Genomic DNA, 21108 nt, shown 5'->3' with positions numbered 1-21108 from the left:
ACCTAATAACAAGGATACGAGCCAGAAGGAAAGGAGAAAGATGACTGCTCTCTGGTAAAAGCATATAGAAGAAAAAAAAAATCATTGTGTGCAGAAGTTTCGCTGGTAGACAGGTATCTCACAGGACTGAGGAGACCAAACAAAGAGAAAAATTCAAAACCTCAAGCAAAAACAAAAGACTATATTAAGTTAATGTATTGCAATGATAAATTGAAATTAGCAATAGAAGCAGAAAAGCTGTGAAGATACGAAGAAAACAAGAAAAACATCAAAATAAGACAGAGCCCAAAGTAATTCTACTGGAAATTGGGAAAGAACATTTGTATGGTTATGTAAGGCTGTCTAGGCCTCACTGTAGGTTAAACTTGGAAATTTCCAGTAGGGGATAGGAGTTAAGGGAGTGGTTTAAAGGAGGATCCTTTCTCCCAAGGGGATGGATTTAGAGGTATATATATTTATTTAAAAGATTTATAGTTCACCTTTTCTTGAGTCCATAGCAGAGCATCTGAGAAACATATAACAAAACATCAACTGGTTAAAAGATAGAAAACAGAGAATAGGTCTAAATCAGTGGTCCCCACTGCCTCCATAACATGCAAATTTTCTCTCATGCATATTCATTGTGGATATCCCAAAAACCCGACTGGCTGGTGGCCCTCCAGGACAGGTTTGGGGACTACTGGTCTAAATGGTCAGTTTTCTCAATGGAGAAAGCTGAATAGTGGAGTGTCTCAGGGATTTCTACTGAGACTGCTGCTTTTTAGCATATTCATAAATGACCTAGCAATGGGAAGAATGCTAATGATACCAAATTATTCAAAGTTGTTAAATCACAAGAGGATTGTGAGAAATTACAAGAGGACCTTGCAAGACTGAGAGACTGGGCATCTATATGGGAAATGACATTTAATATGGACAAGTGCAAAGTGATGCATGTAGGGAAGAGCAGCTCAGATTATAGTTACATAATGCAGGGTTTCACATTGAGAGTTACACCCAGGAAAAGGATCTAGGTGTCATTGTGGATAATATGTTGAAATCCTCCGCTCAACGTGCAGCGGTGGCCAAGAAATCAAATAGATTGCTAGGAATTCTTAGGAAAAGAATGGAGAATACTATACTTTGTGTATTGTGTGCAATTCTGATCACTACATCTCAAAAAAGATATAGTGGAATTAGAAAAGGTACAGAGACGGGCGACCAAAATGATAAAGGGTATGGAATGATTCCCTTATGAAGAAAGGCTAAAGAGATTAGTGCTCTTCAGTTTGCAGAAGAGAAGGCTGAGGGAAATTATGATAGAAGTCTATAAAATAATGAGTGGGTAAACACAAGTCAGTTGTTTACTCTTTCAAAAAGTACAAAGATTAGGGGACATGCAATTAAGTTACTAGGTAATACATTTAAGATAAATAGGAGAAAATATTATTTTACCCAATGCATAATTAAACTCTGGAATTCACTGCTGTGGCTGATGTGGTAAAAGGTGTTGGTGTAACTGTGTTTAAAAAAGGTTTGCACAAGTTCCTGGAAGAAAAGTCCAGTAGATCATCAGCATATAACTGGTATCCCTTACAAAGCCCAGCCAATAGTCTGCACATCAGCATCAAATAGATGTTGAATAATATTATAGACAAGGTTGAGCCCTGAGGGCCACTAGTGTTCAGTGGATGCCAGGTGGAACAATCTAAGTTCATCCTTTCTTGTTGTCTACAGTCAGATAAATAAGATCAAAACCAGTCTAACACAGTCTCCGACATGTCAGAATCTCTTAGACAATACAGGAGAATCTGATAGTCAATGTTTTCAAACGCTGAGAAATATCCAGCATAACCAATACATATTTTCCCTGCATCAAGGCCTCTTTTAAGAAAGTCAGCTAAAGAGAATACTAGAACCTCTGTACTAAGGGCTTTTCTGAACCCAAATTGTAGATGGTTTAGGACTGAATAGTCATCAAGGAAGTTTGTGAACTACTTTAATACAATAACTTTAATCATCTTAGAAACTCCTACCAGCAGCTCGTTCATGGGAATTCCTCCGTGGTGGTACCCCTCACTGCTCTTACTAAAAAAATTGCTGACACCCAGAATTGGTCTGAAGAGGCCAACCAAGCCTTCCATCAACAATTAGGTGTTTCTCAAGGATCCTTGCATCTAGCACCCAGACCCGTCTTAGTAAAAGATCCTCCTCCTACAGTGTGTATTGCTATTGCTGTCTGTGCTTGCCTTGCCTTTACTCCTTGCTTTGCTGCCTTATTTTGCCTTCCCTCCTTGTTGTTGCCTTGTCTTGACTCACTGTCAAGGTTTTGCTTCTCCCTGCCGTGTCTTTGTCCCCTGTTCTTGTTTGTCTGTTCGCCTCTGCTTGACCTCTGATATTCACCCTTGCTTCAGACCCTCTCCTGGATTGCTGTCTGCCCTAACTTTAGCTTGCACCTTGACACTGATTGACCTCCACCTTCCCCAACCTCAGTCTGGACCTCAACACTGCCTGTACTCCACCTGCCCTGACCTCAGCCTGTACTTCAATACTGCTTGTTCACTGCCTGCCCTGATCTTGGCCTGATACTCAACTTCACCTGACTTCTCAATATAGAACCCTCATCTAAGCCTTGCCAACCCCTGAAACCCAAGGGGTCAACCTGCAGGGAATGGAATTAGTATAGGTGAAGCCCTAGACCCAGCCCTTGTGAAAGAATGTCCAGCAGCTGTCTGCGTGGGTCTAGAAGGTTCACCTGCTAGGCTCTGTCAACCACATGACAGCCCAAGGGCTCACATCCATGACAGACTGGGCAGATCAATTTGCCATGTGAAAGTCTTGACTGTATGAAATAGCTCCTTTGAAGTATTCACTGATTTTAATCTTTTGAGAGTAATATTGACTCTTGACTTTGTCAATCCTTGCAACATACCTATAATTTTCACCTTAAAAAAAGTATCTAAATCATGGCAGGCATGGGTTTTCCACCACTGGAATTCAGCCCGTTGTACTGCCTATTTAAGAGTAACTAGGTCAGGTGAAAACCAAGGGGAATGTTGAGGTCATTGTGGCACTGCAGACTAACTTTAGGATAGCTACGTCATCAACCTCTTCTTTAGAGAACTTTATGATAGCTGAGGATCATCTCTCAGGGTTTAGGTTATTGAGAATCAAAATTAAAAAGTCATGCTTCTAGTCTTCATCTATAAGCCCGCATTTTAAAATGGTTGAAATACCTGAGATGAACTGAGTGTGAACAGTAGAGAGTGAGATAAACAATGTCAGTTTAGCATGATCAGACCATGGAATATCTTTAGACAATGGCAGAGTAGTCATTTTTAGCATGCTTTGAGTAAGAAAAATCAAATCTTGGATGTGGCTGTGTTTGTGTGTAGGGTCTTTGAGCAGTTATTCCTAACCTAAAGCCAACATTTTCTCTAGAAAAACTTCACAGGAGCTTGAAGTCATCTAGAACTATTGTATTACTCTACTTAATATCAAGTACTCTTGAGGTTTCAAGGAATGGAGAGCAGTTATATGATAGATGTCCTGGGGGTGGGGCAGGTCACAGGCACCCAATCGCTGCATTCTCCTACAGTTTTGGAATTTTAGATTGGCCTAATAAAGATCTCAAAACAGATATAAGAACTCTTCCTTGCCCATCAAGTAATCTACAAGAATCATTGTATTCCAAGAGCTGAGGGCAGTGTAGGCCTTATAGAAATAGATTATACATATGGAACTCCTATTATGAGTCTCCAAGTATATCTAACAGGATCAACGGAACCAAATGCTCAAAAAGTGCTGAAGTACAAAAGTGAGTTGTCAAAATCGATTTCCATGTTTAAGCTTGGAAATCATTTCAATGAGTAAAATAAATAAGTGAACATTTTCCAGCCAACTTGGAGAAAGAAGCAACAAAATTTTCAAAATAAGAAAAAAAATCTCTTTAGAGTTGAACCAGCAGACAAGGAAAAACAATTAACTAAAGAACAAATGCAGCAGAAAATATAGACAGTTACTGCTGCAATCACAGGTAGATCAAGACCTGGTGCAGAAATGGCTGAGGAGAGGTAAATTTAAAAGATAAAAGATTAATAATTGCAGCATGAGATAGAGGACAATGGGGAAGATAGTTCACAGCAGCATAGAAAAAAATGGTAAAATAGATAAATGCAGATTCTGTAAAACAAAACTAGAAATGGTATGCATCTCGTCTGAGTGTGATGTGTTGATGTCAGAAGGTCTGTATTCAGAAAAGCATAATAAGGTAGCACAGCTCATCCACTGAAGACTGTGTAAATACTATAACTTCACTGTAATGGAAAAGCACTGAAATCACAATCCTGAAAGAAATGTAGTGAAGCAAGACGATCTGAAGACCTGGGACATTCCTATTCTAAACAATAAAAAGCTTGAAGAAAGAAAACGTCTTTGTGGAAAATGAGAAAAATACAAGAACAGCATTGCTAATAGAAGTGTTAGTACCAAATAACTATTCTGTACAACATATGAAAAGAAAGATGATCCTCCAGTATCAAAAGATGCAATTAGAGACCAGGAAAATGTGGCATAAAGATACAGAAATAGTCCCAATTGTATTGAATGCCAACGAATAAAAGGACCTTTTAGAAACACCTTGATATTTTGTCTATAGGTGTTACATCTTACGAACTCCAGAAGGAAGCTCTTGTTGGCACAATGAAGTTAGCAATAGCAGTTAATCTGAGAAGTCGGGATCATATTTAACAAATCCAGGCTTACGAGTGAGGTTCATTTTTGTCATTCTGTGTACAAAACAAGCTCATTTGGAAGCATTATCCAAAACAAAATGTAGTAATTGGGACCGGTGCTTTTCAATATATATATAAATGATCTGGAAAGGAATACGACGAGTGAGGTTATCAAATTTGTGGATGATACAAAATTATTCAGAGTAGTTAAATCACAGGCAGACTGTGATACATTACAGGAGGACCTTGCAAGACTGGAAGATTGGGCATCCAAATGGCAGATGAAATTTAATATGGAGAAGTGCAAGGTGATGCACATAGGGAAAAATAACCCTTGCTGTAGTTACACGATGTTAGGTTCCATGTTAGGAGCTACCACCCAGGAAAAAGATCTAGGCATCATAGTGGATAATACTTTAAAATCGTCGGCTCAGTGTGCTGCAGCAGTCAAAAAAGCAAATAGAATGTTAGGAATTATTAGGAAGGGAATGGTTAATAGAACGGAAAATGTCATAATGCCTCTGTATCGCTCCATGGTGAGACCGTACCTTGAATACTGTGTACAATTCTGGTCGCCGCATCTCAAAAAAGATATGGTTGCGATGGAGAAGGTACAGAGAAGGGCAACCAAAATGATAAAGGGGATGGAACATCTCCCCTATGAGGAAAGGCTGAAGAGGTTAGGGCTGTTCAGCTTGGAGAAGAGACGGCTGAGGGGGGATATGATAGAGGTCTTTAAGATCATGAGAGGTCTTGAACGAGTAGATGTGACTCAGTTATTTACACTTTCGAATAATAGAAGGACTAGGGGGCATTCTATGAAGTTAGCAAGTAACACATTTAAGACTAATCGGAGAAAATTCTTTTTCACTCAACGCACAATAAAGCTCTGGAATTTGTTGCCAGAGAAGGTAGTTAGTGCAGTTAGTGTAGCTGGGTTCAAAAAAGGTTTGGATAAGTTCTTGGAGGAGAAGTCCATTAATGGCTATTAATCAATTATACTTAGGGAATAGCCACTGCTATTAATTGCATCAGTAGCATGGGTTCTTCTTAGTGTTTGGGTAATTGCCAGGTTCTTGTGGCCTGGTTTTTGGCCTCTGTTGGAAACAGGATGCTGGGCTTGATGGACCCTTGGTCTGTCCCAGCATGGCAATTTCTTATGTTCTTAATTATCATCTATGATGACCTCTCAAAGCAGTTGAGAAAAGTAATAGTATACATGGGTGCATAAAGAGTGGTATCAATAGTAGAAGGAGAGAAGTAATATTACCTTCATACATGTCTCAGGTGAAACACTACCCATAGCAGCATGTGCAGTTTTGAAGATCACATCCACAAAAAGTCATTAATAAGGTTCACAGGAGGGCCACCAAAATAGTTCATAGTCTGTACTATAAGTCTTACATAGAGAGCTTGAAGGAGCTAAAGATGTACTTTCTAGGACAAAGAAAAAAATGAGAATATATGATACAAACATTTAAATATAGTATCTGGAAGACTTCAATAAGGTTCAAGAAGGTAGTATTTTCCATAAGCTAAAAATCTATTGGACAAGGGAGGGAAATTCAAAAAGAATATGAGAAAATACTTTTTAATTGAAAGGGTGGTGACTTCTAGCAGAGATAAAAGGAGCCAAACAGGGATAGACACAAAGGGATCTTAGTGGCTGGGAGTGGGAGGGAGAAGACCATATATCAAATAAGACCCATTACAATTCTGTAGGCAGGTACAAAAAAGCAGACTGGGTGGACCAAGTGTTACTTATCTGCTGATCTTTTCTCAGTTTCTATTTTCTAAGTAGTTCCTCATATCTTAGGGAAAATAGTTTCTTTTGGACCATTCTACGTTTTTGTTTGTTCTTTCATAATCCCCTTGTTTATTGTATAACCGTTTTATCCTGTTCTTTGTCTCTGTCTTTGTCTCTTGTAGTTCTTCACTTGCTAATATGTTTTTTTCTCATTCTAGATGGTGTTGTGTTGGTGGATCCAGACCTCCTGAAGGGGAAGAAAGGTGAGATACTCTTAGAATTGTTAAATACCTGTTATTTCCATCTCAGTTCCTTTAATTTACACTACATCTGTTTGCTCATAGATCAGATAAAACTAGAAAATATTTTTCACACTGATGTTCTTTATATCTATGTGATTAGATTTACCTTAGCCCTGTAGAGGTCAATATTCAAAATAGAGGTGTTATGACAGTGATGAGAATAGGATGATCTCTGAGAGTGGTGATCAATGTGTTGTGCTCACCAGCCACGGAGCTCCATGGCCGGCCTCACTCACCCATTGCCGACACCGCACTCCCTCATCACGGCCCAAAGCCACTGCTCATGCCGCCGACCTCCAGCACCTGTGGACAGCCTCACCCATCCGCTGCCAATGCTGCATTTCCTTGTCGTGACCCGGAGCTGCTGCTCATGCCGCCAACCTCCAGCACCAGCTGGTACCTCTTTAGGTGTGCACACATGCCTCTCTACTACATTTAAAGGGAAATCTCTGTGGCACTCAGCAATGACATCAGCACTTAGGGACTATTTAAGGCCAGTCCTTGCCCTTGGTCCTGGCCTCAGCAACAGGTCAAACTCTGAGAGAGTATCTGGTTGCTGGACTCCATGTTCTTGACTCCGTGCTCCTGTCTCTTGACCTTTGTCTCGTCTTCCCCTGGATTGCTTCTTGACCTTGACCTCGGACCTCCTCTGGAATTTGCTTGATCGCCACCTGCCATCATTATTGGTACGTTTCCTGGAGTTGCTTGATCTCTGCCTACCTCGACCCTTGGCTCGTCTTCTGAACTCCATTGTTGGCTGCCTGTCCTGATGCTTGGAACATTTTGACTCTTCTTTTGCCAGCCATCCTTCATGGGATTCCTTGTCATCGGAGTCCTGTGCCTAAGTCCAGCCGGGCCTGGCACCCAAGGGCTCAATCTGTGGGAAACAAGGGCTGGTATTGATGAAGGTCCTGTTGGGTCTCCACACCGACTGGTCACACCTGCTGACGACAAGGACCTGCAGGGCTCCTCCCTGCAGGTAGCATCAACCTCATCTCAGCTCAAGGGTCCACCTCTCAGACACAATGAGAGGATGCTATGTTTTCTCAGTCAAAGATAGTTACTACAGTTTTATTCCTTATTTTACTACTAAGTCACAATTAGGGATATGCTACCATTTGGAATAAAATAGGAAATGCCAACAACATTTCTTGTTTTAGTTGTTAAATGAAAGAAAAATTATCAAAATGTTAATTTTTCCTTTTGTTTCATGCTGCCAGCAGCCACCATTAAAAAATACAAAACCAGCTGCCATTTAAAAAAAAATTGCCCCTGGACGCTCTCCCATCCCATGTGGGCCCCACAGACCTCCTCTTTAACACATACCTAAATCCAGGAAACCTCCTTGTCCTGCTGGTGCCCTTTCTCATAATGGTGCCTTCCTTTTACTATATTAAAAAAAAAAATGCTGGCACTTTTATGAGAAATGGTGGGGCAGGAGCAATTGAGGATCACTTCTACTCCCGGACCCTGCTTTCAGGTATGTGATGATGGAGAATCCTGGGTAGCCCACTGGGAGGATGGGAGAGTGCCAGTGGATGGGAGAAATCTGGGTGAGGTTTTAAAAAATGGCAGCTTGTGGTTTGAGTTTTGTGCGAACTATTGTAAAATAGCACACACTAAAAACAAACAAACAAAAAAAGAAACAGCCCTCAAAACAAACCACACAATAATCCTTGCACCAGTCAAACTCTTTCTGAACTTGATCACAAAAACTTTATTTGCCTGTCCTGTGATCCACCATGCCAGCTCCAGTACGCAAAGCTTTTGCTGCTCTTCCTAGGGAGATGTTTCCATTCCTTGCACAGTCTGTCGTCGTGTCTCTTTCCCACTGTGCATTGTGACTAGCACCACAGCTTAGTGCAGGACTTCCCAAACCTGCCCCCTGTACCAGTTGAATTTTTAAGATATTCACAATGAGTAAGCATAAGATACATTTGCATATATTACATCTATTGTTATTTATTGTAAAGAGCTTTGTACAATGATTTCATAATTGGATTAGTGGTCGATAAATTAAGAAATGTAATTTAATTTATTGAGTAGACCTAGAAAACCTGACTGGCTATGGGGTCTTCAGGACAGGTTTGGGAAGTCCTGTCCTATTTATTTATTTTTATACATTTATTATCTGCCCTTCCTACGTTCAGGGTGGGGTACAATAAAACATATATAATGAAATTAGTTAAAAAAAAACATATCAGTAAATTAAAATTCATGAAAATACAAGTCAGGAAATAGCAATTCTCTGAAAGAGTATATGCACTGGAAAATACAAGCTTGAGAGATGCCAGGACTGTGCATTGCTAACCTGGTTTAAGAATGCTTTACTAAATAGATGTTTTTAGACCTAGTGCAAATGCTTCTGCTGAGATGTTAGGGATGTTTCTATTTTCAATAATCTCACTCCTGAGCAATCCAGCTCTGCCTTTGCTGTCTTTGCTCTTTTACTTAATGTTCTGTCGAAACTGCCACAATCAGCGTGCTCCGTGGACACCAGACTCTCCAGACTAGGTTTATTAGACAGTAACAAACCTAGTGACTCCAGAAATATTTCTCTTTATTATTAACATGTAAAGAGACAGCACAATTACCTTATGCTGATCTAAAGAAATCAGGAAAGGTAGACAAATATATCATTTATTTATTTATTTAAAATCTTTTCTATACCGTCATTCAGTAAATTAACCATCACAACGGTTTACAAAAAGGCACATAAAGTAATAGAATTTATTTAAAATAGTTAAAACATTATAGACGTGCCAACAATGCACGGTAACATGGTTCTTTCAATAGAAAACTATTTGTTGAGTAGTGATTTTATTAGGTTGATTTCAGTTGCTCAATATTAAACAATAGCTCATTACTTAATATTCAGTTGCTAATTGGAGCTTCACAATTTTGGGTGGTCTTACTCACAACATGATGTATTCCATATAAGGCAAAACTCATGTTTTAAAAAGTAAAAATCTTTATCTATATTTCTAGCTATTTCTGTACCTACGAATAATAATTTCTGCCTACCAGTCTTTGCTTCTCTGTATGTTTTACTGCTGACAGTAAGCAAATTCTATGAGATCTGCGCAAGAGCTTTAGCTTGGCCTTGGAAAAAGCACAAATAGGCCAAAGGCCAGCTTTTCTAATGTTCTTCAGTTCCCTCTATTAACATCAGGGAGATATTTCCATGTCTGTACTCAGTCATCATAGGGTAATTATCTGACTCCAGGTCAGTAAGAACAGGTAAGTTTGTTCTGGGTTGGTAATGTTTATTTCAAAGCACTCTCTCAGTATGAAAAGTTATGAAACAGGAGTTGAAAACCAGGAATATTTTGCCTGGAATTCTGATCTGGCATAAAGTAGTCCCCTAAGCATCAGGGCTTTTTGGTTTGTTTGAATGAATATTGTGCGCCTCCTGATCTGTTGTGTACTATCTCTTTAGTGTATGTGACACTGACCTGTGCCTTCCGCTATGGTCAAGAGGATATTGATGTGATTGGTCTGACCTTCCGGAAGGATCTCTTCTTCTCCAGAGTGCAGGTGTATCCACCAGTAGAAGAAACAAGATCAGTTACCAAAGTGCAGGAACGCCTGCTAAAGAAACTAGGAAATAATGCCTATCCATTTCTTCTGACGGTGAGTACCACCATGCTTTTCTGTCTCTCATAGTATTTTATAACCTGTGTGCATCTCTACCCCACAACATATGCCCATTTGTAGGCTTTCATGCGAATACATGCAATGAAGTGAACAAACGTCTATCAATGTTTTGAATGTGATACTTTTCCTTCTTGTTTTAAAAATATACATGCAAAAATAGAGTAGGACTTGCGTATATTGAGATTTATGCGTGTAAGTCTGTGTATTTTAAAACATGCGCACCAGGGACATTTTCAGTTTTACCAATTAGTTCACCAGTTCACCCAATCCTTCTCCTGGTTCTTCATCTCAAACTCCCCACCCAGACTTCCCCCCTAGTCAGTACTATACAATAAATACATTTAACATAATTTATACCAGATAATTAGCAGGTATTGAGTAACATAAATTGTCAAATCTATGTGCATGTCTTTTAAAATAGCAACTTACGAGTGTAAATGTTGACCCTGCCCCAGAATGCTCTTAGACCACCCATTTTTTATGCTCATGTATGTGTGCGTGAAAGTGAAAATATGCACTTTTATAAAATATGGAATGCACGAGTACAGGCTATATATCCAAGTTTATGCTTATTTTTAGAAGCGTAATGTTTTGAAAATTCACCCCGAAGTTTCTAACAGTCAGCGTCAGCCTCTCTATTTCTCTTATCTTTGCCACAATCAGATGAACTCTCCTTTTCACTTCTAAGCTCTTTCTTTTTACCCCACAATCATTCCCTCACTCACAGCGGCCACACTCATTCTACCTCACAGCCAAACATTCAGTCACGCTAAGTTTCCCCTGAAACTTTACTCATACTTTCTTATATCTAGACACATTTACTCTCACTCCCCTTCAGTCATCCATGTCCATAGGTTAGCACAGAATTATAAGTATCGTACAGAATCACAAGGACTGAGATGGGAAACACCCATTTCTTCTTTGTAGTTTATTAGCATTCGAATTGAAAAATAAGAAAAAAGATTTCTATTGGGACCGATGATTATCTATGACCGATAAAGCGGAGAAAAAGTTGTAATGACAAATTAACTTCTCGGTGTTATGAAGGTCCATCATAAAATAATTTGAATGTACTGTAAGCAATGTCTTGTGCTGTGAAATTAGAATTTCTATAACTAAATGTTTTTTATAAAATTGCATATATATATATATAAATTATATATTCTCATGTCTTACATACTGGGCCAGTAGGATTTACGTAGCTCAGGGGTGGCCAACCCCAGGCCTCAAGAGCCCCAAACAGGCTGGTTATCAAAACATCCATAACGAATATGCTTGAGACATTTTTGTTTACAATAGAGGTAGACTCAATATTACTAATAGAATCCTTATCATTTATTTATTCAAACAACAGTTTTTTACATATATAGCATTCAAAAATGTTTTTCCATTCATATAAACCCTTTAAATACATATCAAAAAGTATTACAATACACATTCAATCACCACACATACCATTCATACCTCTATCCCAATCACGCGCTACCCCATAAAATGAACACTTATACACATGGTAATCTATAAAAAAAAATAAAAATAAAAATTGCAGTGTTCATTTTATGGGGTAGCGCGTGATTGGGATAGAGGTGTGAATGGTATGTGTGGTGATTGAATGTATATTATAATATTTTTTGATATGTATTTAAAGGGTTTATATGAATGGAAAATTTTTTTTGAATAATATATATATGTAAAAAAATTTTGTTTGAATAAATAAATAAGGATTCTATTAATAATATTGAGTCTTTAATAATATAGTAAATTAGTGAGCAATATTAGAATATGTATGGCCTGTGCTTGGTATAGCAATTTGTATTAATACAAAACGGGTCCAGTGCGGTTTGATTGGATAGTGTATACTTACAATAGAGGTAGACCATGCAAATCTGTCTCATATTTATTCATTGTGCATATCGTGAAAACAAGACTATCGCTCTTGAGGACTGAAGTTAGCCACCCTTGATGTAGCTGTTGCTTCGCTTTCAGCAGTTTTCCAAAGGCTGAGGCTGCCTGAGCAGCGTCTGCTTTCTTAGATGCCTTTGTTATTTTTTAGGTTTGTTCTATAAAGCTGTTCATATAGCTGCAAAGCTATCAAGCTATTAGCAAAGTCTGTTCGTAGACTTTGCCCAGTGGCTGTGGCCTACACTGGGTCTAAGCCAAACACTGTCCTTTTGTCATAAACTAAAGGTCAGAGTTTGCAGAAGCCTTTAGTTAGGCATAATAGCAAAATGTGTATCAGAGCTGTTGCTTACTTTTACCTAGATATGGGAGACATAAAAACATAAGGTATGCCATACTGGGTCAGACCAAGGGTCCATCAAGACCAGTATCCTGTTTCCAACTGTGGCCAATCCAAGTTACAAGTACCTGGCAAGTACTCAAACACTAGATAAATCACAAGCTACTATTGCTTATTAATTACTGTAATAGCAATTTATGGATTTTTCCTCTAAGAGCTTATCCAAACCTTTTTTAAACCCAGTTACACTAACTGCTATAACCACATGCTCTGGCAATGAATTCCAGAGCTTAATATGTGCTGAGTGAAAATAATTTTCTTCAATTTGTTTTAAATGACTACTTGCTAACTTCATGGAGTGTCCCCTGGTCCTTCTGTTATCTGAAAGCGTAAATAACTGGTTTACATTAAATTGTTCATGACCTTTCATGAATTTTAGACTTTTATCATATCCCCCTTCAGTCGTCTCTTCTCCAAACTGAACAGCCCTAACCTCTTTAGCCTTTCCTCATAGGGCAGCCGTTCCATGCCCCTTATCATTTTGGTCGCCCTTCTCTGCACTTTCTCCAGTGCAGCTATATCCTTTTTGAGATGCGGTGACCAGAACTGCACACAGTATTCAAGGTGTGGTCTCACCATGGAGCGATACAGATGCCTTATGACATCCTCCATTTTATTTGCCATTCCCTTCCTAATAATTCCCAACATTCTGTTTGCTTTTTTGACTGCTGCAGCACACTGAGCCGACGATTTCAAGGTATTATCCAGTATCCACTATGACGCCTAGATCTCTTTCCTGGGTGGTAACTCCTAAGTTGGAACCTCACATTGTGTAACTACAGTAAGGGTTATTTTTCCCTATATGCATCACTTTGCAGTTGTCCACATTAAATTTCATCTGCCATTTGGAAGCCCAATCTTCCAGTCTCGCAAGGTCTTCCTGCATCATCTACATTTAATTGCATCTCTCACCTATAGTTTGGTGTTTGCTCTCAGATGGAGTTTACTAGATTTTGATCAGTCATCGTGATAATAAGACCACAAGAAAAGATGGAAAAAATAAGTTAGTTTCTGAGAAAATCAAGCACATTGCCATTTTTAACTGGTTTCATATTATGATCGGTGAAGTGAGAGGGCTTAACAATAACTTATTGACCACCATAAAGTCTGTACAGTTTGTTTTGCACTGGAAGGTCAGAAGTTCTTACTACAGCCTGATCAAGAATGTTAAAATTTGTAACCTATCATTAAAATCATCCATTGTACCTGAAGACTGGAGGGTGGCCAATGTAACCCCAATATTTAAAAAAGGCTCCAGGGGTGATCCGGTTAACTATAGACCAGCGAGCCTGACTTCAGTGCCGGGAAAAATAGTGGAAACTAGGGATGTGAATCGTTTTCCATATCGTCTTAACGATAGAAATCGTGTGGCAGGGCAAGAAAATCGTCTTAGGCACGATTTTTTAGTTAAAAAATCGTTAAAAATCGTTTTTTTTCCGATTAGTGCGCACTAACTCGAGTTAGTGCGCACTAACGGGAGTTAGTGCGCACTAACTGGGAGTTAGTGCGCACTAACTGGGAGTTAGTGCGCACTAACTGGGAGTTAGTGCGCACTAACTGAAAATGATACAATTTGACACTTTTCAGGTCAGTTAAGGTCAGTTTAGGAATGAATATGTATTCCTATTGGCTGCCCTCTTATTTATTCATGTTACCAAGTTTCCTACTGACAGTATATGGGGGATGGGAAATGGAAACAGTTGGTAGCTTGACAAAACAAGTAATGTGATCAGTCAATGTGACTAGAACTTGTGCCCTAACCCTGATACCAGGGGTATTGTGATCTTCCTGCACACAGTGACCTATCCCTATTAATACCAGGAGTGTTGTGATCTTCCTGCACACAGTGCCCTATCCCTAATACCAGGGGTGTTGTGATCTTCCTGCACACAGTGCCCTATTCCTGATACCGGGGGTGTTGTGATCTTCTTGCACACATCCCGATATCAGGGATAGGGCACTGCATGCAGGAAGATCACAACACTCCTGGTATTAATAGGGATAGGGCACTGCATGCAGGAAGATCACAACACCCCTGGTATCAGGGATAGGGCACTGTGTGCAGGAAGATCACAATACCCCGGAGGAGTGAGGGTCAGGCAGCTCCCCCCTGTCTGTGAAGCCAGCCTCTCACTAGTAATGCAGGGAGGGAGCTGTCTCAGACTTCACCATCCTCCCCCCCCCCCCCTCACCCACACACCATTCACTAGCTGGGACATGGGGGAAGTCAGGAGTGAGGGTCAGGCAGCTCCCCCCTGTCTGTGAAGCCAGCCTCTCACTAGTAATGCAGGGAGGGAGCTGTCTCAGACTTCACCATCCTCCCCCCCCCCCCTCACCCACACACCATTCACTAGCTGGGACATGGGGGAAGTCAGGAGTGAGGGTCAGGCAGCTCCCCCCTGTCTGCGAAGCCAGCCTCTCACTAGTAATGTAGGGAGGGAGCTGTCTCAGACTTCACCATCCTCCCCCCCCCCTCACCCACACACCATTCACTAGCTGGGACATGGGGGAAGTCAGGAGTGAGGGTCAGGCAGCTCCCCCCTGTCTGTGAAGCCAGCCTCTCACTAGTAATGCAGGGAGGGAGCTGTCTCAGACTTCACCATCCACCCCCCCCCCCCTCACCCACACACCATTCACTAGCTGGGACATGGGGGAAGTCAGGAGTGAGGGACAGGCAGCTCCCCCCTGTCTGTGAAGCCAGCCTCTCACTAGTAATGCAGGGAGGGAGCTGTCTCAGACTTCACCATCCTCCCCCCCCCCCCCTCACCCACACACCATTCACTAGCTGGGACATGGGGGAAGTCAGGAGTGAGGGTCAGGCAGCTCCCCCCTGTCTGTGAAGCCAGCCTCTCACTAGTAATGCAGGGAGGGAGCTGTCTCAGACTTCACCATCCTCCCCCCCCCCTCACCCACACACCATTCACTAGCTGGGACATGGGGGAAGTCAGGAGTGAGGGTCAGGCAGCTCCCCCCTGTCTGCGAAGCCAGCCTCTCACTAGTAATGCAGGGAGGGAGCTGTCTCAGACTTCACCATCCTCCCCCCCCTCACCCACACACCATTCACTAGCTGGGACATGGGGGAAGTCAGGAGTGAGGGTCAGGCAGCTCCCCCCTGTCTGTGAAGCCAGCCTCTCACTAGTAATGCAGGGAGGGAGCTGTCTCAGACTTCACCATCCTCCCCCCCCCCCCCCTCACCCACACACCATTCACTAGCTGGGACATGGGGGAAGTCAGGAGTGAGGGTCAGGCAGCTCCCCCCTGTCTGTGAAGCCAGCCTCTCACTAGTAATGCAGGGAGGGAGCTGTCTCAGACTTCACCATCCTCCCCCCCCCCCCCCTCACCCACACACCATTCACTAGCTGGGACATGGGGGAAGTCAGGAGTGAGGGTCAGGCAGCTCCCCCCTGTCTGTGAAGCCAGCCTCTCACTAGTAATGCAGGGAGGGAGCTGTCTCAGACTGGTATCAGGGTTAGGGCACTGTGTGCAGGAAGATCACAACACTCCTGGTATTAATAGGGATAGGGCACTGTAAGAGATGACTGTAGTAGATTGAATAAAGATCTGATGTTTCTGCTCTCCTCACACCAAACAAAAACAACACACAAGCAGAGAAGCCCTTCTTACAAAGCTGAGCTAGTGAGTTAAGTAGGAGGAAAAGTAAACATACTGGTGCCAGTGTGGCTACTTAAAAAATACACTTACCAACAATCAATTACATATATTTGAACTGTGTACAGTTCCAGCCAGGACCACCTTTCTAAAATGCACAGTGATTGGCAAATTCAACATGCACTAGCATTTCAGGTGCCTGCTAACAAAAATAATAAACAAACAAGTTCTAGTCACGTGAGTGCTGATCATTACATTACTTTTTTTGTCAAGCTTCCAACTGTTTCCATTTCACATCCCCCCAACCATATTGGTAACATCAATAGATAAGAGCACAGCCAGCCAATAGGAATACATACATACATATTCATTCCTAAGTGACCTTTACTGACCTGGGAAGTGTGAACACTTTGTTTCATTTTCTGTTGGTGTTCGTTAGTTTCCAGTTCCATTTCCCATCCCCCCAACCATCACCTCAGTGGTAACCTTGGTAATATCAATAGATAAGAGGGCAGCCAGCCAATAGGAACTCATATTCATTCCTAACTGACCTTCAGTGACCTGGAAAGTGTTTATTTGTATCATTTTCAGTTAGTGCGCACTAAATCGAGTTAGTGCGCACTAACGGGGAGTTAGTGCGCACTAACTCGAGTTAGTGCGCACTAACACGATTTAACGATTTTTAACGATAAATCGTTAGAATTTCTATTGTATCGTGTTCTATAACGATTTAAGACGATATAAACATTATCGGACGATAATTTTAATCGTTGAAAAACGATTCACATCCCTAGTGGAAACTATTCTCAAGATCAAAATCGTAGAGCATATAGAAAGACATGATTTAATGGAACACAGTCAACACGGATTTACCCAAGGGAAGTCTTGCTTAACAAATCTGCTTCATTTTTTTGAAGGGGTTAATAAACATGCGGATAAAGGTGAACCGGTAGACGTAGTGTAGAGATGTGAATCGTGTCCTCGATCGTCTTAACGATCGATTTCGGCTGGGAGGGGGAGGGAATCGTATTGTTGCCGTTTGGGTTTTAAAAATATCGTGAAAAATCGTTAAAATCGTGAGCCAACCCCCTAAAACCCACCCCCGACCCTTTAAATTAAATCCCCCACCCTCCCGAACCCCCCCCCCAAATGCTTTAAATTACCTGGTGGTCCAGAACGGCGGCGGTCCAGAACGGCCCCCTCAATTGAATCCTTTTGTCTTCAGCCGGCGCCATTTTGCAAAATGGCCGCCGCAAAATGGCAGCGGCCATTTTGCAAAATGGCGCCGGCTGAAGACAAAAGGATTCAATTGAGGGGGCCGTTCCGGACCGCCGCCGTTCTGGACCACCGCTGGATCCCCAGGTAATTTAAAGCATTTGGGGGGGGGGTTCGGGAGGGTGGGGGATTTAATTTAAAGGGTCGGGGGTGGGTTTTAGGGGGTTTTAGTGTGCCGGTTTTCCTGCCCTCCCCCTTCCCCCGATTTACGATTTTTTAATGATAAATCGGGGGAATTGGTATTGTATCGTGGCCCTAACGATTTTTGACGATTTAAAATATATCGGACGATATTTTAAATCGTCAAAAAACGATTCACATCCCTAACGTAGTGTATTTGGATTTTCAGAAGGCGTTTGACAAATCCCTCGTGAGAGACTTCTACGAAAACTAAAAAGTCATGGGATAGGAGGCGATGTCCTTTCGTGGATTTCAAACTGGTTAAAAGACAGGAAATAGAGAGTAGGATTAAATGGTCAGTTTTCTCAGTGGAAAAGGGTAAACAGTGGAGTGCCTCAGGGTTCTGTACTTGGACCGGTGCTTTTCAATATATATATAAATTATCTGGAAGGGAATACGACGAGTGAGGTTATCAAATTTGTGGATGATACAAAATTATTCAGAGTAGTTAAATCACAAGCAGACTGTGATACATTACAGGAGGACCTTGCAAGACTGGAAGATTGGGCATCCAAATGGCAGATGAAATTTAATGTGGACAAGTGCAAGGTGTTGCATATAGGGAAAAATAACCCTTGCTGTAGTTATACGATGTTAGGTTCCATATTAGGAGACACCACCCAGGAAAAAGATCTAGGCATCATAGTGGATAATACTTTAAAATCGTCGGCTCAGTGTGCTGCAGCAGTCAAAAAAGCAAACAGAATGTTAGAAATTATTAGGAAGGGAATGGTTAATAAAACGGAAAATGTCATAATGCCTCTATATCGCTCCATGGTGAGACCACACTTGAATACTGTGTACAATTCTGGTCGCCGCATCTCAAAAAAGATATAGTTGCGATGGAGAAGGTACAGAGAAGGACAACCAAAATGATAAAGGGGATGGAACAGCTCCCCTATGAGGAAAGGCTGAAGAGGTTAGGGCTGTTCAGCTTGGAGAAGAGACAGCTGAGGGGGGATATAATAGAGGTCTTTAAAATCATGAGAGGTCTTGAACGAGTAGATGTGACTTGGTTATTTACACTTTCGAATAATAGAAGGACTAGGGTGCATTCCATGAAGTTAGCAAGTAGCACATTTAAGACTAATTGGAGAAAATTCTTTTTCACTCAACGCACAATAAAGCTCTGGAATTTGTTGCCAGAGTGTGTGGTTTGTGCAGTAGTGTAGCTGGGTTCAAAAAAGGTTTGGATAAGTTCTTGGAGGAGAAGTCCATTAATGGCTATTAATCAAGTTTACTTAGGGAATAGCCACTGCTATTAATTGTATCAGTAGCATGGGATCTTCTTAGTGTTTGGGTAATTGCCAGGTTCTTGTGGCCTGGTTTGGCCTCTGTTGGAAACAGGATGCTGAGTTTGATGGACCCTTGGTTTGACCCAGCATGGCAATTTCTTATGTTCTTATGTTCTTAATGTTTCTTATGCTGGAAAGGGGCAAGCCCCAACATTTTAGATCAGTGATTTTCAACTGCTAGGACATTTACTCAACGCACAGAGGATGTGGTCAGTGCAGTTAGTATAGCTGTGTTTAAAAAAGGATTGGATAAGTTCTTGGAGGAGAAGTCCATTACCTGCTATTAAGTTCACTTAGAGAATAGCCACTGCCATTAGCGATGGTAACATGGAATAGACTTAGTTTTTGGGTAATTGCCAGGTTCTTATGGCCTGGATTGGCCACTGTTGGAAACAGGATGCTGGGCTTGATGGACCCTTGGTCTGACCCAGTATGGTATTTTCTTATGTTCTTGTGAATATTTGGAAGCCTGTGAGGGCTACATAAGGAGAGCGCTACCATATGGGAGATGGAACCCTGAATTGTAGAAAGCTAACACCCTGTCATGGCTGTGAGGTAAAATGTTTTAAAGTTTCAGGCAAGATGCATAATGGCTGTTGCAAATTACTTAGAAAGCCATTGTAGGGTGCAGTATACGGCATTATTTATCAATAAGAATACAACTAATAGGTCTCAGACCTGCATGCCTACAGCCCACCCATGTTAACCTGTGCCCACCCAAAAAATCAGTTCTGGCTACGCCATGCTACAAAGGAATTTGGAGTGTGATTCCCTGTCTGGATTTATTGTAATTATTTATTAATTTGATTTATATTCCGCTTTTCTGCAATTCAAAGTGGGTTACATTCAGGTACTGATGTTGAGTTGTTAAATTTTCCTAAATCTCTTGGATGAGAGAGGGGCTAATTGTTTTCTTCTTTATCCTTGCAGTTTCCTGACTACCTGCCCTGCTCAGTGTCCTTGCAGCCGGCTCCTAGTGATGCTGGGAAGGTAAGTTTCAGTGTGATTTTCAACCACAACACCTGCTGTCAGCCTGGAAAAGACTTTCTATTTAAAAAGTAAGAACCTTGCATGAAATCAAGAAGGCTGTGAATATCAGCGTCACAGCCACGATCCATCAGCAAATCTAGTTCAGTCTCTCTACATGAGCTCCAGTTAGCACTTTTATACTTTGTAAAATTAATGCAATTGATAACTAGCTAATTGTAAGTTTGGAAGTCTGGTCAGAAGAGGTCCGTAGTACAGGGAGCGCTACCAGGGGTGGTTCTATAATGAGGCAGGGTGAGGCAGCCACTTCAGGTGACAGAATTTTGAGGCAGCAAAAAATGCCTCGCAGAACGCCGCTGTGGCGTCCGCCTCACACTGCCTGCCCGTGCCATGGCTGCCGACTGCCTCACACTCGGCTGCCCTCTGTGTTCACAAAGTGGCACACATCTAATGATTCCATCACAAAGACAGGGAAGTGTAAAGCTGAAGACTATAGGTCCAAAGCCAAGAAAACTTTACACACATTTAACCTCCATTCAAATATAGCAACATATAGCAAAAGATATTTCTTCAAGGAGGAAAAAAAACCTTAGAACCTCTATGCAAGTTCTATAAAGAACATGTAAGCATGTTAACAGGTAAGTCAATCATTGGTCTTAAAAAAAAAAACTCCAAAAATATTTACAAAAAACCTTTTATCCAGAACTTTAATTCATTTTCTTCTTTTTACTTTTTCTCTCTATATTTCCCCTTTTAATATATAAAAAAAATTTCTTAGGCAGTAAAATTTCACAAGCTAACTCTAGTAAAACCGGCTGTCCTGATATAATATTGAAAAAACCAGGAACTTATCTTAAAGACATTCTACCGTAGAGTGAATTCATCCCATACTCTTAATATTTCCAAATTTTACACATCTGAACAGGCTTCAACTATGTCCTACACAAAAAATTGATGGCAAGCAGAAATTGACTTACCTGTGAACCTCTATGCATGTTCTTTATAGAACTTGCATAGAGGTTCTGAGGTCTTTTTCCTCCTTGAA

At 41.2% G+C, this 21108-nt stretch overlaps 1 protein-coding gene across 1 annotated transcript in view; it reads left to right on the top strand.

Annotated features, from left to right (window-relative positions):
• Window positions 1-21108, top strand: part of SAG (S-antigen visual arrestin) — a 91209-nt gene that overhangs the window by 24255 nt on the left and 45846 nt on the right. The window contains exons 3-5 of the mRNA XM_029617320.1: window positions 6678-6722; window positions 10201-10394; window positions 20007-20066. Of these exons, the coding sequence (XP_029473180.1) occupies window positions 6678-6722; window positions 10201-10394; window positions 20007-20066 (299 nt within the window). The remainder of the gene's footprint in view (window positions 1-6677; window positions 6723-10200; window positions 10395-20006; window positions 20067-21108) is intronic.

Source organism: Rhinatrema bivittatum, chromosome 9, assembly GCF_901001135.1.
Source record: "Rhinatrema bivittatum chromosome 9, aRhiBiv1.1, whole genome shotgun sequence".
NCBI lineage: Eukaryota > Metazoa > Chordata > Amphibia > Gymnophiona > Rhinatrematidae > Rhinatrema > Rhinatrema bivittatum.
The sequence above is the reverse complement of the archived record's forward strand: the minus strand, read 5'-3'. Positions and strand labels throughout refer to the sequence as shown.